The sequence below is a fragment of the Electrophorus electricus genome, chromosome 16 (assembly GCF_013358815.1).
Source record: "Electrophorus electricus isolate fEleEle1 chromosome 16, fEleEle1.pri, whole genome shotgun sequence".
NCBI classification, from domain to species: domain Eukaryota; kingdom Metazoa; phylum Chordata; class Actinopteri; order Gymnotiformes; family Gymnotidae; genus Electrophorus; species Electrophorus electricus.
In genome coordinates, this window is record NC_049550.1 from 17,543,238 (window position 1) to 17,560,521 (window position 17,284).

The 17,284-nt window shown below is 38.9% G+C and overlaps 1 protein-coding gene across 1 annotated transcript; it reads left to right on the forward strand.

Moving 5' to 3' along the window:
* The first annotated feature begins 7,309 nt into the window (after positions 1–7,309).
* On the forward strand, positions 7,310–15,858 carry LOC113567955 (zinc finger protein 2 homolog). The gene is made up of 8 exons (XM_026996105.2): positions 7,310–7,540; positions 8,336–8,449; positions 9,942–10,043; positions 10,463–10,586; positions 11,658–11,929; positions 12,348–12,415; positions 12,597–12,787; positions 13,495–15,858. The coding sequence occupies exons 2-8, from the start codon at positions 8,414–8,416 to the stop codon at positions 14,757–14,759; spliced, it is 2,058 nt and encodes a 685-aa protein (XP_026851906.2). The 5' UTR covers positions 7,310–7,540; positions 8,336–8,413; the 3' UTR covers positions 14,760–15,858.
* Positions 15,859–17,284: the final 1,426 nt, after the last annotated feature.

The following is a 17,284-nucleotide window of genomic DNA, read 5'->3' on the forward strand; positions in this document are numbered from 1 at the left end:
ATTGTACACCACAATTCAGTAATATCGCTTTACGTGAATTAGATAAAGCTGTATGGTTTAGCTTATCTGTGTTTCTCCGATGTAGAACGCATGTTTGTGTCAGTTTCATGTCAAGTTACGGAAAGGCGTCGAGGTTTAATGCATGTTTGTGTACAGTTTATGCGGGTCTTTTTTAATCCTTAAACGTGTAAGGGTTACAGGTGAAAGTTGAGTGTAAATGATGAGGATACGTCCGTTTACATGAAACTAATCGGCCCAAGATTAGCTAGCATGTCTTAGCGCGTAGGACAAAAACGTTTTAGTTTTTTTCCGCTTAGAAATCTGAATATAGGTGACCTCATTACAGTGAAATCTCTGGATAGTCCAATATTAACGATGTCTGAGGACTGCAGTGAGGAGGGAGCAAAGGTTCTACTGGAGTTACACCGGTCATGTGACTCTGAAACATCCTACACAAAGTCAGTAGGGACGGACCTCTCCATGGAGGATATTGGAAACTTACAAACAGAAGTCTGTGAACTGAAAAAAGTGATCGCTTTGTTGGAGGAGAAAATAAGGAAACACACAGACAACCTTTCTGCAGAGGTTTGTTCAATTTTTTTTAGCAGTTAAAACGTCTTCAATAATATGTTAATTACTTTAATGGTCTTAAAAGTTTAACAAACCTATAAGAAACATGATCAGAATTGTTGCAATTCTGAAAAAAATGATCGGAATATGAGCGGAATTGTTTCTACTAATATTGTTGTCATTTCTGTGATCTTTCAGGATGTTGCCACATTGAATTCCATGCATAAAGCTAAATGGAACTGCACAGAAATGTGGGACTCTGAATATATTAATGACAATGAGCACACACTGATCCTGGAGGATGTACCCAGTCTATCTCCAGTATGTAAACCTGAACCTGACTGTAGCACTGGGATCCAGCACACACTGCAGGACATGGAAGATGAACCCAGTCTGTCTCTTATTTGTGGACCTGAACAGATCTCTGTAGTCACACTGGATTCTGTATGTGACCCTGAGAATCAGTCCACACTGCAGGAGTTGGAGGAGGATGTACCCAGTCTCTCTCTACACTGTTATAGTGACCCAAATCCCACAGAGTTCCTGGCCTCAGACTGTGATGGAGGAGAGCAGCACATGCTGCAGACTCCATTAAAGACGTGTTCAGTTAGACTGGTGGACTGCAGGAAAATGCTGGAGCTGAATGAAAACATCACAGCACAGAGAGACCAGAGTGGTGGAGATGAACATGATCATGAAGATGGTAATTTTGTTATCTCTAGAAAGTAACATAATAAATATATGCATTAAAATGAGGGATGCACCAATATTGAATTTCTTGGGCTGATGCAATAACTAATAATTGAGACCTTGTGACCGATACCAATGTTAATAACCAATCGTTTTAACTTTAAGCATTTTAAAGCAAGCTCAAACTATAATCTGTATATGAAGTGCAGTGGCTTAAGACATGTTAAACTCTAAAAATGGATCATTCAATAATTTTACATAGCCATGTCACAGGTAAATCAGACATCACAATTATTGTAAACATATGTTGCAATAAGCACAAAGGGAACAAAAATTATTGCATTACATTTTATTTTCTAACCTTCCTAAATTGTTAAGTGACTTTGATCTGGTGTAGGTATAAGAAAACCTATGTCTAGAAAGTCCCCCCAAAAATACAATTACACATCTGCAGTAACCAACACCAGATACTTTGGTTAATGATTAATCAGCAAAATAACACAGATACATTAAAGTGAAAATTATTCCGAACACAGTTTATAAGTCAATAGAAATTTCTTTCTAAGAGTTGTATGATCCCTAAAAGACCTCCATACCTGGGTTTCATCTGTTATAATTCTTTCCTGCTCTTTTTGAGGATTTCAGAACACAAACTAGAAATATGCTGCATTTAAGAATTTAGGAAATGGCCTTCATCAGTGATGAATTTCTCCCCAAAATCTCTTTCCAAGCTATCACAGACCTTTGCGCCTTTGTAATCAATTAAGCTAAATAGTTTTGGGTCACTATAATCGATTAGGCTAACAAATGCATACATTAGACATATTATAATTTCCTTTTAATCCTGTTGATGTGTGACAGTCAGTAATAACAGTTACTGCATTCTTGTTTATTTATGTATTAACAGTGCTTTCTCTTTTCTCCTCTTAGATGACCTGTCTAGTGATGATGAAGTCTGGTCACCTTTATCTGACCCTGGAAGAAGAAGAAAACATCAAACTACTTTCAGTAAAGAGTTCAGATCAGCAGCATCACTGAAAAACCACATGAGGACGCATGCAGGACAAACGCCACATCAGAGACAAAACTCCAAGCAACATTTAAGTGTACCAGAGGGTTTGAAGTTTGACCAGAGGTTTCATGCTCAAGAGAAATCCTTTGCATGTTCAGAATGTGGGAAGAGCTTTACTACTTCAGCATACCTCAAAGTCCACATAAAAAGGCACAATAAGGAGATGGACTTTAACTATGAATTGTGTGGGAAAAATTTTATTACATCCAAAGAGCTGAATCTGCATATGAGCAGACATACAGGAGTGAGCAGTTTTGTTTGTCCTGTGTGTGGAAAAAGTCTTGCAAGTGCATCAGGACTTAAAGCTCACATTAAATTACACAGTGGAGAAAAGTCTTTCAGCTGTAATGAATGTGGGAAGAGTTTCAGAACCAAAGGAAACCTTGTGGCCCACCAGAGAGTACACACAGGGGAACGTCCATACAAGTGCTCTTACTGCAATAAGGCTTTCAGTAATGGGTCACATGCTAAATTACATGAACGTTCACATACAAATGAAAGGCCATATAAGTGTTCTCATTGTGAGAAAGCTTTTTCTGAATTTGGCAGTTTAAAATCTCACAAAAGGGTACATACTGGAGAGAAGCCTTACCAATGCTCTCACTGTGGGAAACGTTTCCGTCATGTAAGTTATTTGGCATGTCATGAAAGAATACATACTGGAGAGAAGCCTTACCTCTGTGCTGTCTGTGGGAAGAGGTTCTCTAATGCAACACACTTCATTATTCACAAAAGGATACATACTGGAGAACGCCCATATCATTGCTCTACGTGTGGGAAGAGTTTCACAAAAAACAATACCTTTAGTCGCCACAAGAAGACACATACTGGTGAAAGGCCTTACAAATGTCCTGATTGTACCAAATCGTTTGCTAGGCCTTGCAGTCTGAAAGCCCATCAGAGGATTCATACTGGGGAGAAGCCTTACCATTGCTCCATCTGCCACGAAAAATTTGCTTTTTTAAGTTCCTTACACTCACACAAGAAAAAACATGGTGGAGACGCAGCAGTTGACTCACAGCAGGTTCCTTTACCAGTAGACTGAACCCTTTTTGCTATGGTGTATGAGTACAGCAGAAATTTTCAGTGTTATTTTTCTATGAAATGATCATTAGTCTTGAAATAGTCTTGTGACAAATGATGAATAAATGAAATTAACAAAAGTAAGTTGTTTTGTTGTTTATGTTTATGAACTTTGAATCTGGTGTGGCAGAGTTGGGAAAGGGGAGGGGGTCTCCACTAGTGTAGAAATGTCTGTTTTTCTTGACCTATGTCAAGAACTTGCCATTAAATTCACACTGTGACAGAACATTAAAGATAAAACCATCGACATTGAGGTGTATTGTGTTTTATTTTCAATTCCTCTTAAAAAAATTAAAATGAGTAAGCTTTATTGTTTATGTTTATAAACATGCCCTAACTCTCCAGTTCAGTTCTCAAAAGACTCAGCAGGTCTAGATATTAAGCTAATGAAAGTTAATGTTTTGTAGCAAGAGTGAGCAAGGCATCTTTGAAATTCTTAACATCATGCACTACTCTTTTTACAAAGCTGTGCTTTGATTTAAAACAAATGGTCCAGAACTCAATCAGTGGCCAAGATCGTTGAATACGTTCAGGGTGGTGTTCTAAGAAGTGATGCTTCAGCAGCAAGTGAAAAGCTGGAAAAATGCCTTTTAACAAGGATCTATGATATGAGATTTTGGAGAGTTTAACACAACATCTCGTTCAAAAAATTCCCAGTGGCAAGGAGTTCTACAATGTCTTTCACTGGCCAAGATGTGTCATTCTCTGGCATTTTGTCACAAATCATTAGTGGCAGTAATTGTAATAAAGTCCAGTTCTCATGGCAGTTGTAACCTTGGAACTTTTCAATACAAATGATTGTGAATTTTTTTGTTTTATTGATCAACTTGTAAGGAAAGGAAAGGATGATGACATTGAGATCATCCAATTTGAAATAATTCTTAGAAATCAAAGACTAGACATAAACTTAACTCATTTGGTATTATGCCTTCCAGCAGATCATGCATACAATCTGCAGGAAATCCACATATGGATTGGAAATGAGAAAGTCTGTTAAGAACACAGTCTCTCTTTACACCATACAGTGGAAGCAAATATGTATTCACTTTCAGTTCCAACAGGACATGCTTATGATCTGCAACCGTAGTGCAAAATGTCCCTCTCTTGCTTCATGAATGTTTATGTCTGTGTGGTTGGCTAAAAAAGTTGACAGAATTTATAAACATTAAAGCTTTTATGTAAACCAGCAAGCGGGTAGGCTCCCAAATAGTCTGCGGACAAGTACCTTTAATGCGGACAATACCTTTAATGTTTACTGGCAATTTCTGAACATATAAACCTTGTTGCTCAAGTACTTCACCAATGACTGAAGAAGGTCTTCAGAGCCATACTTTTCCACATTACTCCCGTAAGAGAGACAAGCCACATAAATGTACTGCACAGAAGACCTATATTGTATTCGTAAATTTGAAATCATCCAATACATTGCACAGACCTTGTGCTTCTTTCTTGAATCTCCTAATGGGTTACAAATTTCAAAGTCATCTATGTATAATCCCAGAGCTATGCCTAAATTATATGAAGAGAGGAACTGATTCTCTTTGCAATATAATCCATCTCTGTATGTTTTAAAATCAATCAGATGTCCAAAAGCTTCTGTACTTTTTGCTTGCAAGATTTTATTGAGAACATCATCACAATTTGACAGTTATGACAAAATTATCAAAATAGGAATATAAACATATTTTCACTTGGAAGATGCACGTGAAACATATTCCAATGGCTCAGTCACCTTAAAATGTGTCTTGTAAAAAGTTTAATCAGTGTGCTTTCAATTAATTTTGGTGTGAGTTTGTCAACATTTGAACAGAAGAACATGAAGAACTGTTTGCATCCAAAGAAACAGGGATGCTACTTTGTGTTCTAGGTGTTTATCATATTGCACATCACAATCTGATGCAGAAAAGTCCAAATGGGCCTCAAATGTTGGACTGTGAGGATTTGCAGCACCAGGAGTGCAAGTCTGGTAAATGTCGCCATGCAAATTCTCTGGTACACAGACGATGGCTTTTACTCTTATGGGCCTGGAATGTACTATATACACTAGACTGAAAGCCACAGTCTCTAAAGGGACATTTCACAGTCTGTTTGTTTCTGATATAGGTATTTAGGTATACAAAATACTGCACAAAACTGAAGGTTTCAGAATAATTGCACAGATCATAGTTCAGCTTTTAGGCTGTAGTGCAGACCTGAGCAAATTCTCTATGGCCTCTACTCAAATGTTTCTTCAGCACAAGCTCAGTTCTAAATGAGCACACACAGGTTTCATAGATTAACATTACCTCACTGGTTCAGGGTAAGGGCACCTCAGTGCTCACACGTGAGGTAATAAAAGAGTTTTAACAGGCAAAAGAGGCCTAACATTGCATTAGACATATTAATAAAGTAAAACATAAAGGAGTATATAGATTATTTATCCTTTTAGAATAATTTGCATATGGGGCCTCTGTAGAAGCTTCTGTAGGCTTCAGCAAAGGATCCTGGGTAGGCCTTGGGGGACCTCAGGGTAAGATATTTGACCTCTCCACCAGGCACAGGATGGTACAGAAAAACAGTCTTCTTTAGGAGAAGATTAAGAGAAGTCATCTCTTGGAATATGGAGGTAACGGGTTACAACTGGTGTTGAAAGTCAGTTTGCATATGTTGACTAATGTATGGTTTGGATGTAATGGTGGCGAATGCAAAGCCTAGTATGTAAAATGGTGGGGTGATTACATAATCAATTCTGACCAATGTATAAAAATGTGGGTTCTTTGTTTGGTGCTTAAGACATTCTCTGGACGGTGTCTCAATAATACGTGTTAATGTTAACTTGCAATAAAAGAAGGACCAGCTATTCTCTTTCAAGAATTCTGAAGTCTGCATCTTCATGTTATGTTTGAATGTTTAACTTTATAACTAGCTGACTGGGGATTTAGGAATGACACACGTCTCAAAGATACACTGATGTCATTCTGCAAAGAAAGAAGCCACAGTTAATCGCTAAATTAGTTACTCTAACAACTGAATGAGCCAATTTAGTAAACAAAAAATAGAAAACAAATATAAAATTCAATAAAGATGTAAATTCTACTAATTTTCATAGTTAGCTAAATTAGCTTTCACGTAAGATAGCTAATGCAAAATTTAGGGCTGGATAATGACAAATTTAATTTAGCTAACCTATCCAAGTTATTTAATTCAGCACTGTAGATAATCTTCAACATAGTGTTGTAAACTCCCATGTGCACTGCATCTGTCACAGTTTAGTGGACAATCTACTGTTAAAGCAATAATAGCTGATGAAGGACCACTGTCCTAAACCCTGTTTTTTTGGAAACCTTGTGTACTTCACTACACTTTTGACTTACTCTCTCATATATATTTATATCAATATATTATGCAATTAGCCAATACAATTTTATCAAACAAACCCTATTGTGTGTGTGTGTGTGTGTGTGTGTGTGTGTATATATATATTGCCATCAGTCAAGATTTTGCCCAGTCTCTCTCTCCCTCCTTCTCTCCCTCCCTCCCTCCTTCCTTCTCTCTCTCTCTCTCTCCCTCCCCCCTCTCTCTCTCCCTCCCGCCTTCTCTCTTTCTCTCTCCCTCCCTCCCTCCCTCCCGCCTTCTCTCTTTCTCTCTCCCTCCCTCCTTCCCCCCTCTCTCCCTCCCTCCCTCCCTCCCTCCCTCCCTCCTTCTCTCTCTCTCTCCCTCCCCCTCTCTCTCCCTCCCTCCCTCCTTCCCCCCTCTCTCTCCCTCCCTCCCTCCTTCCCCCCCCTCCCTCCTTCCCCCCCTCTCTCTCCCTCCCTCCCTCCTTCCCCCCCTCTCTCTCCCTCCCTCCCTCCTTCTCTCTCTCTCCCTCCTTCTCTCTGTCTCTCCCTCCCTCCCTCCCTCCCTCCTTCCCTCCTTCCCTCCTTCCTTCTCTTTCTCTCTCTCTCGCTCGCTCGCTCGCTCGCTCTATACATTAGCTTCCCCCGCCCTATCAAATATACTTCCTCAGACAACACACCAAACTTCAAAAGCGGAAGTAACGCGATAAGTCCAGTCAGTCACGGTACACGGAACGACCACTAAGGCGGCCGCGTACGCTCGCCGGAACACTCGGGACCCCGGACGCTGGAGACCAGTTAGCTTAGCTACGTACGTTGTCTAGCTATCCAACCGTTTGTTTGCGCAGCTTTTTAAAACGATTTTACAACAACTGTCAATTTAGTCTTACAATCTAATATTTTATGTTCGGGATGGCTGTCGTTCTGCTTCGAACAGAAGGAAAGTTAATTGAATCTTGTTGACTAGTTGGCGTTAGCTGGCTGAGTGAGCCTACAGCTGTTATGTCAGTAGTTAGATAACTAGTTCACCTGTCTTGCGCTGTTTAGCTGAGGAAAATAATGGATGTGAATTTTCTCGTTTGGTTCCGAGTACTGGCGAATTCTATCTCTGTATTTATAGCAATGCATGAGGAGGAATGGCTAATAACGAGTCATCCTTCAGTGGAAATTATTTTAGTGGCTGTGTTTGATAAACTTAGATATAGCACATCTAGAGTGGTTGCTGTTTCATCAGTTAGCTACTATTCAACTGGTCATTTATCTCACTCTTGATGAACATGCCTTTGATATTTTAGTGGAGGCTTCTGAAGAGGGGATGTTGTTTCTGTATCATCCTGAAGTATTTTGAAGCGTTTAAGTATAATGGCCACTGTTTTATTATTAGGGTGATGCGTGTGCGCCAAAAGAATTATTGTTGTCTTAACAGTAGATTGTCATTACAGCTGAACAGGTAAAACAAGCAAAGGAAATCATCAATGCCTCCTTAGGAAATTTGCATTTTGGAAAATATTGACACACTTCTGTACTTCTGTGGAGGAAATTTTACTTCTCACTGCAAATGCCCTTAAATCTTAATGGTTGTGAATAAGGGATTACATTTTTACAGGTCTTGGAATGGGAAGAGGCTGTAGGTGAGGTAGAGTCCAGAGAGAGTCGCTCCCTACTTCTCACAGTGACTTGAAGGATGAGTGGACACCCAGTCAAGAAAGAAGACCTACAGGTAAGTTTTAGATTTTTGTCTCATTAACAATGTGATGATGTCTCCCAGTATTACACAGACATATTGTGAGATAAAAGCCTTCAAAACATGAACCTAAAATGTAAACATAAGGTTGACTTACTTGAAGAGCATGATCCTTTCAATACATTGCACATTATGGGACAAAAGTTACTATAGTTTGAACAGTGTTACAAATTTGGAACTGAACATTGTTGGATGCATCTGTTGTGTGGTTTTCTTAGCTTGCAGCTAAAATGTGTTCATTGCAATTGGATGCCATGCTAAAAAATGCAGAACAACTGAAATATTGTGAAATGAAACAAATTTATCTTTAATCATATATAAATAGAAAACTATTTTACTACGTTGTAATTATACACAGGATAAGATGTAAATTATCCAATGCCAAACTATTAGAGTATTACATAGGGTGCAGTCCACTTTGTTCATACCAGCAACCACATCACAAACTCTTCACAGGAGTCATCAGGTAGGCACCTCCATTCATCAGTGTTTTCCTGAATTAAGCCCATGACACCTCCAGAAGGCTCAACAGTGAGGTCTCACATCCCAGCCCCACACCACTCCAAGCTCATTTTTAAAAGCTGCACATAAACCCAAACTGGAGGCTTTGGCCGTACCCAGCCCAGCAGACACAAGTTCCATCTGGGCTTTACTTAATATGGCAATGGCATACAAAACTGCGCTGTTCCCACACAGCCAGTCACTTACTAAATCTATATTGGCCTCCCCAGTGACTAATACAAATATATTTCAAACCATAGAGCTGATACTTCATTCATTGGTACTTCTTGCAACGCCAATAGGTTAGACTAATGCTGCCATAAAATCTTTTGTGAAACTGCTCATTTTAGTCCCAGTGCTAATTTCTTTCAGTGAACGCACTTGCTTGTGAAAGGGTTGAATAATACCATTAAGTAATATTTTAGTATAATAGAAATAATATTAATACTATAATAAATAAAAATAGAATCATAAGATTATATCTATATAATCTAGATATAATCACTATAATCATAAGATTTTCATGGGGTTGGGGATGGGAGGGGGAGCAGATGGACAAAAGAATCCTGCTGTCACAGAAGAATACAGTCCGAGTATTGCTGCTACTCCACCATGTCTGAAGTGCCTGGAGTACTAATGCCAGTGATTATTGTTTTTCGTTTCTGTTATAATTAGCCAGTTTGCTGCTGTGCCCTTTCTTGCTTTATTCTAAAATGAAGAATAAACACACTCCTTTGTTGCGCTTGTGTCTTGCTCCATCCCTGCCAATTTCACACCTATATAATATAGAATTATAAATGGCGATTATTTGAAACTGATGTCCAAAAGTTTATTAATTATGGTATGGAATGATATTTGGATAATTGAAAAATAAAATGGATATTTCAAAACCTTTTAAAAAGTGTAAGGAATGTTTAAGTGTATATATTTAAATAGATTAAGTTAGGTAATTATGTTTTCTATGTAGCTCTGTCTAAAGACAGAGGAGGGTGCAGGAGATTTCCAGCAGGTCCCTGAACTCATTCTAGAGGATGAGTTGAAGTTAGAAGAGATCACTACAGAAATTCAGGTAACACAGAAACACTTTCATTGACGTGAAAGGTCAGTTTTCACCCTTTCATTGATGCACACAAAAGATAAATAAGTGTTAAAAATGCCTACATGTGGACAATCATTAACCCGTATGAGTAATAAGTGAGTTTTATAAGGCAGCTCCATAAGGTGTTGTCCAAATAAACGGGTGTTCTTTTGGATGTTGTAAACCCTTTTGAACAGGCTCCTGATCACATTATACATACAGTGAGTTATACACTTTTTTGAACAGGATTAATGCAGTAACTCTGTCATTCTACACATGCTCCCAACCTGTATCTTTAAAAACATAATGTTTGGTGTTTATAGACAGAGAATATGTAAGGAGTGTTTTTCATGAGCTCGTTTTGGCAAATGAGCTTTTTTTGTTCTTGTTCTGGTTATTACCTCTGTAAGGATGTGCAGACAGAAGCCAGTACCACTTCAGGTGGGGGAGGGACATCAGTCTGTGTGCACCTCAACACCCCTATGGACCAACAGAATAGAACTGTCCAGAAGAAGCCCAGATCCCATAAGTCAGGTTAGTATGTGAATATGAAATGTGTTAAAAGGTCTTTTTTTTTTTAATTAATTTTGCATAGTGTTTCAGACATTAGCGGGTGTCTGTGTGTGTGAGAGTGAGCTTGCATTAAGACGCTGTTTGAAGATAGAAACAGTGCAGCTAAACATCTCCTCTCATGGCAGTAACCTCCACAACAGGTCTAGAGTTAGTTACACTGAAGAGGAGGAACCTGGATATGGAGACTACTTCTGTTTCTGCACCTGTTTCTACTTCTGTTTCTACACCATGTTTATTGTTTATATGTTAGTGTAACTATGCTTAGATTTTAATATCCAGCCACAAAATATATTTTTCATGTGAACAATAATAACATTGACACTCTGTGACAGACATTTAATTAATGTAAGAAGCAAACATTAAAGGCACTCATATGTAACAATCCAGTGCAGCGTGAATAAAGTGACAGCGGAACAACGAACATGAACGTCTTAACGTACACCAATGACCGACATCGAACTACACACACGGGTTTTAATACATACATAAATGAAGCAAAGAACCAGGTGTGTGCTAACAAGGTGGGGCGTGGTTACAAACAAGTTACAATGAACAGTCAACAGTAAACTCTCACTGCATGTGGCAGGCTGTACCACGTGAGCAGTGGGAAGGGGAGTGTGTGTGTGTGTGTGTGTGTGTGTGTGTGTGTGTGTGTGTGTGTGTGTGTGTGTGTGTGTGTGTGTGTGTGTGTGTGTGTGTGTGTGTGTGTGTGTGTGTGTGTGTGTGTGTAGACACACCACAAATACAGAAAGCCAAGAAATGTCTAGCCTGCTTGTCGTACATAATGTGCTGCAATGAAAACCATTTGACAAATGCAGTTGTTTTTGTCCAAATTCACGAAACCTTGGTTGTTTTCTTTATGGTCATGTATGATTTTACAATATTTAATACATTTTCATAATAATTGCTGTTTTACTGATGTTATTTAGGATTGTACTGCTCTTGTGGAGAAGGGTTATCAGTTCTAAATGCCTGTGGTATTTTCCCATGGTCTCGTCATTTTTTTTTCTTTCTCTTCTGCTGTCCTTCCAGACTATCAGGAGTGCAGATCTTTCTTCGTCGATAAGTGTGAGGGTCACGGTCCACTTCTCATCATCCCAGATACCCCTGTTCCTGTGGGGGTCACAAATCGAGCCAGACAGACACTTCCAAATGGTCTGGAGATTCAGAAGTCCAGTATTCTGGGTGCTGGCTTGGGAGTGTTTAACAAGGGTCATACTGTGCCTGTCAGTGCACACTTTGGGCCCTACCAGGGAGAACTGGTAGACAGAGAGGAGGCTATGAACAGTGGCTATTCCTGGGTGGTGAGCTTGTTTAGTAATTTATTAATTTATTCAGAAGTTTCTTTGACAAATATCATAAATCTAAATCAGAATATTGCACAGAGTTGATAACCAGCATTATTTTAATCCTTCAGTTCCGCTTATCTTCACACTGTTACAAATCTGTTATTTTGTTAAAAACACAATTTAATAATGTTGGTTTAGTAGTGTTTTCAGTACTGTTGTCAGGGAAAACAGACCAGCAGCTGACTTTAAATGTTGAGTCCTACTGTAGTATAACAGTATTCACACTGAACACAGTATAAATAACTTCTTTAATTCAAATGCATCAGTTGCTTTGATGTATACCAAGCAAAAGTATAACCATGTTTATTTATTGTTTTTTTATTTCATTTTTTGATGCAATTTATTTATTTATATTTAATTTTGTTTTTTCCAGATATACAATAGCAGTGAGTGTGAAGAGTACATAGATGCGGAGAAAGAAACTCACTCTAACTGGATGAGGTGAAGAATGCAGTGCTGGCCTCTGCAGCTCATAAATATGAATGATGAATTTTATTATTTATCTTATTTAGTAAAAAAAGACCTATCACTCACCAGTTACTCATCCCTGTCTGTCATCTTTTTCTCTCTCTCTCTCTCTCTCTCTTTCTTTTTCTCTCTGTCTCTGTGTGTGTTCTCTTAGGTATGTGAATTGTGCTCGTAATGATGAAGAGCAGAATCTGGTGGCCTTCCAGTATCGTGGGGGGATTCTGTATCGTTGCTGTCGACCCATCAAAGCAGGACAGGAGCTCCTGGTGTGGTATGGCAAAGAATATGCCAAAGATCTTGACATCACGTTTGAGTACCTATGGAACAGAAAGTGCTCAGAAAAAGGTTGTGATTTATTTTGCTCATTTTAATCTTAAATCCTTCGTTTTTAAATTAAAATGTATCATGTTAGCAATTGTAGTTTATTGCACTGAGGTTGACTGCTCCTTGTTGACTAACAAACTCTAGCACTTCTTGTTTATTGCACTTGTCTGAGATGGAGCATAGGTATTTTGCACTTCTAGGCATCAGCACTGATCCCTGTATTTCAGCAGTATTCTAGTTCATTGGTATCTTGACTCTAACCTACTGGCTAGGATGTATTCTATAAGTAAATGACAGCACTTTTGTAAGTCGCTCAGGATAAGAGTGTCTGCTAAATGTTGTAAATGTTAGGTGAGTGTTTACCCTATACTGACACACCTAATTTAGCTCAACATTCTTCACCATTAAAATAACAAGCTCAATATGTGAGTTTGGGGTGTTTGACCCAGGAAAGCAATGCCTGATAAGTGGGATTGAAAACATAGTTAATGAAGACATTTACAAGACAAATTAGTATTTTGTTTAGTTATTTCTATTTTATAATGATTTTATTTGCTTTATGCAGTATAAATATTGTTTACATGATGTACAGCCCCTAACAGTTTTTTGTCATAATTATGTTGCATTTCACAAGATATAGTTTGTTTGTAATGTCTTTTAATCTCCAGATATGAATGACATCCATTTGGAAGTCTTTTCCTGTTCTGTGTGTCCACTTTTCTATACAGCTAAAATTTACCTCCACAAACACATCAGGAGATTCCACCATGAGGAATACATCAGACTGCTGAAGTCAGGAGACATTAAATCTGAGAATCTGGCAAGCTTCAGTACTCCACAAATGTCCACTGTTACTGTCCACACCAACATACCTCACAGACATTTGCAGAAAGATACCGAAAAGGAGAGAACTCACCAATGCTCAGAGTGTGGGAAGAGTTTTATTCAACAGAGTGCTCTCCAAAGACACCAGTGCATTCAAAAAGGAAAGAAGCCATATTACTGCTTGGAGTGTGGGAAGAGTTTTACTCAAAAGAGTAGTCTCCAATACCACCAGCGCATTCACACGGGAGAGAAGCCATATCATTGCTCAGAGTGTGGGAAGAGTTTTAGTAAAAGGGATTACCTCCGTGAACACCAACGCACTCATACAGGAGAGAAGCCCTATCACTGCTCAGTGTGTGGCAAGAGTTTTACTATACGGAGTAATCTCAGACGACACCAACACGTTCACACAGGAAAGAAGCTGTATCACTGCCCAGAATGTGGCAAGAGTTTTACTGTACAGACAAATCTCCAACGACACAAGCTCATTCATACAGGAAAGAAGCCATATTGTTGCTCAGAGTGTGGGAAGTGTTTTGCTCAGCAGAGTATACTCTGCCTACACCAGCGCATTCACACACAAGAGAAACCATATTGCTGCACGGAGTGTGGGAAGAGTTTTACTCAACAGAGTATACTCTGCCCACACCAGAGCATTCACACAAGAAAGAAGCCACATCACTGCTCTGAATGTGGGAAGAGTTTTCCTGTAAAGATTAGTCTCCTACGACACCAACGTGTTCACACAGGAGAGAAGCCGTATCACTGCTCAGAGTGTGGGAAGAGTTTTACTCAACAGAGTAGTCTTTACCTACACCAGCGCATTCACACAGGAGAGAAGCCGTATCACTGCTCAGAGTGTGGGAAGAGTTTTTCTCGACAGAGTAATCTCCAACAACACCAGCGTATTCACACAGGGGAGAAGCCGTATTACTGCTCACAGTGTGGGAAGAGTTTCACTGTACAGAGTTATCTCCAACGACACCAACGCATTCACACAGGGGAGAAGCCATATCACTGCTCGGAATGTGAGAAGAGTTTTACTTTACAGAGTTATCTCCAACAACACCAACGCATTCACACAGGGGAGAAGCCGTATTACTGCTCAGAGTGTCGGCGGAATTTCACTTTTTTCACTACTTTTAAGAAACACAAATGCACTCGCTAGCATTGAAATCGGTGACTTGTAAATAAATATATTCTTTGTTTATTACTAAATATATGCATTCTGTATGTTTTGATAATGTAATTGCATTTCACTTTTACAGAAAATAATTCAATAAAATTGTTTTATTGACATTAAAATGAACTGGCATCTGAATGAGTGGTCTTTGTACTCAATCAGGCTCTTAATCATGTGACACTAAATCATGTTTCTGGACTATTGGCCTAATGTACATCAGTGTTTGCTAACTATAGCAATTTCCACTTATCTTCATATGAGTATGTTGGTTTGGCTGTGACTCCAAGGCCTTTATTTCTATAGATATAGAACAACTTTTATACTGAATTCATGTACTCATCGGAAGGTGCCAAATGCAATAATGTTTTCCAATTATTCCTCTTCACATTATGAATCGGCCGCTGACACTGACACCTAGTGGCTTGGATGTGTCAGAGAGTCTGCCTCCATGTGGAGAACCTGCTCTTTGGAACATGCACTGTTTCATTTGAGGACCACAGATCAATTTGATTAATATAATGTGGTCTGCACTTTATAGAAAAAGTGTAAAAATAATAATCACATTAATAATTATTGTTTGCTATGTTTTTGTGGTATTTATTGCTTCTTTAGCTAGTAAATGGCCATGTTTAAGTGTATGTGCAGAGGTTGGTGGTGATGTTTGGGGTTAGGTTTTTTGTGATTTATGTGCAAAGGTTGGTGGTGATATTTGTGGCTACGTTCTCTAGGCTGCATCCAAAGATGTTTAGACGTCGTGGATAACAGCATATTAACATACTCTAACACACTTTAATACACATCTCCCATATTTCACTGAATCATTTTGATGTCCCAACAAATAAATTTTATTTGTCATTAGCTTAATAAAAAGTGACTGACATCAAACATTGGTTGTGTAATTGGCTTCAGTTGGGGAATATCAGGTGTGTGTATATGTGTACATTACAGTATAGTTTATATATCGTGTGTGTGTGTGTGTTTGCAAATTACAGAATAGTTTATGTATATCAGGTGTGTATATGTATTACAGTATAGTTTATATCAGCTGTGTGTATTACAGTATAGTTTATGTCACGCGTGTACAGGTGCATCTCAAATTAGAATATCATTGAAAAGTTAATTTATGTCTTATTCAATTCAAAAAGTGAAACTCGTATATTATATAGATTCATTACACAAACTCATATATTATATAGATTCATTACACAGTAGAGTGATCTATTTCAAGTGTTTATTTCTTTTAATGTTGATAATTATGGCCTTCAGCCAATGAAATCTAAAAAGTCAGTATCTCAGAAAATTAGAATATTATATAAGACCAATTCATAAAATGATTTTTAATACATAAATGTTGGCCTACTGAAAAGTGTGTACAGTATATGCACTCAATACTTGGTCGGGGCTCCTTTTGCATGATTTACTGTATCCATGCGGCGTGGCATGGAGGCGATCAGCCTGTGGCACTGTTGAAGTGTTATGGAAGTTCATGTTGCCTCGATAGCAGCCTTCAACTCGTCTGCATTGTTGGGTCTGGTGTCTTATCTTCCTTTTGACAATACCCCATAGATTCTCTGGGGTTTAGGTCAGGTGAGTTTGCTGGCCAATCAAACACAGTGATACTGTGGTTATTAAACCACATATTGGTACTTTTGGCAGTGTGGGACGGTGCCAAGTCCTGCTGAAAAATGCAATCCGCATCTCCATAAAGCTTGTCAGCAGAAGCGTGGAGTGCTATAAAATGTCTTGCTAGACGGTTGCGCTGACTTTGGACTTGATATAACACAGTGGACCAACATTAGCAGATGACATGGCTCCCCAAACCATCACTGATAGTAAACACTTCACACTAGACCTAAAGCAGCTTGGATTGTGTGCCTCTCCACTCTTCCTCCAGATTCTGGGACTTTGATTTCCAAATTAAATGCAAAATATACTTTCATCTGAAAACAGGACTTTGGACCACTGAGCTACAGTCCAGTCCTTTGTCTCCTTGGTCCAGGTAAGATGCTTCTGACGTTGTCTCTGGGTCACGAGTGACACAAGGAAAGCGACAGTTGTAGGCCATGTCCTGGATACATCTGTGTGTAGTGGCTCTTGAAGCACTGACTCCAGCAGCAGTCCACTCCTTGTGAATCGCCACGAAATTCTTGAATCACCTTTTCTTGACAATCCTTTCAAGGTTCTTATCTCTGTTGCTTGTGCACTTTTTTCTACAACACTTTTTCCTTCCACTCAACTTTCCATTTATATGCTTGGATACAGCACTCTGTGAACAGCCAGTTTCTTTAGCAATGACCTTTTGTGGCTTTCCCTCCTTGTGGAGGGTTTCAGTGACTGCCTTCTGGACAACTGTGAAGTCAGCAGTCTTCCCCATGATTGTGTAGCCTAGTGCACCAGACTGAGGGAGCATTTAAAGGCTTAGGAAACCTTTACAGGTGTTTTTTGTTGATTAGCTGATTAGAGTGTGATACCGTGAGTCAAGAATATTGAACTCTTTCACAATATTTGAA

Coding starts and splice junctions, on each gene's coding strand:
- LOC113567955 (XM_026996105.2), top strand. CDS start 8,414: ATGAGTGGACACCCAGTCAAGAAAGAAGACCTACAG. Junction 10,587..11,657: donor GCCCAGATCCCATAAGTCAG/GTTAGTATGTGA, acceptor CTGTCCTTCCAG/ACTATCAGGAGTGCAGATCT. Junction 11,930..12,347: donor ACAGTGGCTATTCCTGGGTG/GTGAGCTTGTTT, acceptor TGTTTTTTCCAG/ATATACAATAGCAGTGAGTG.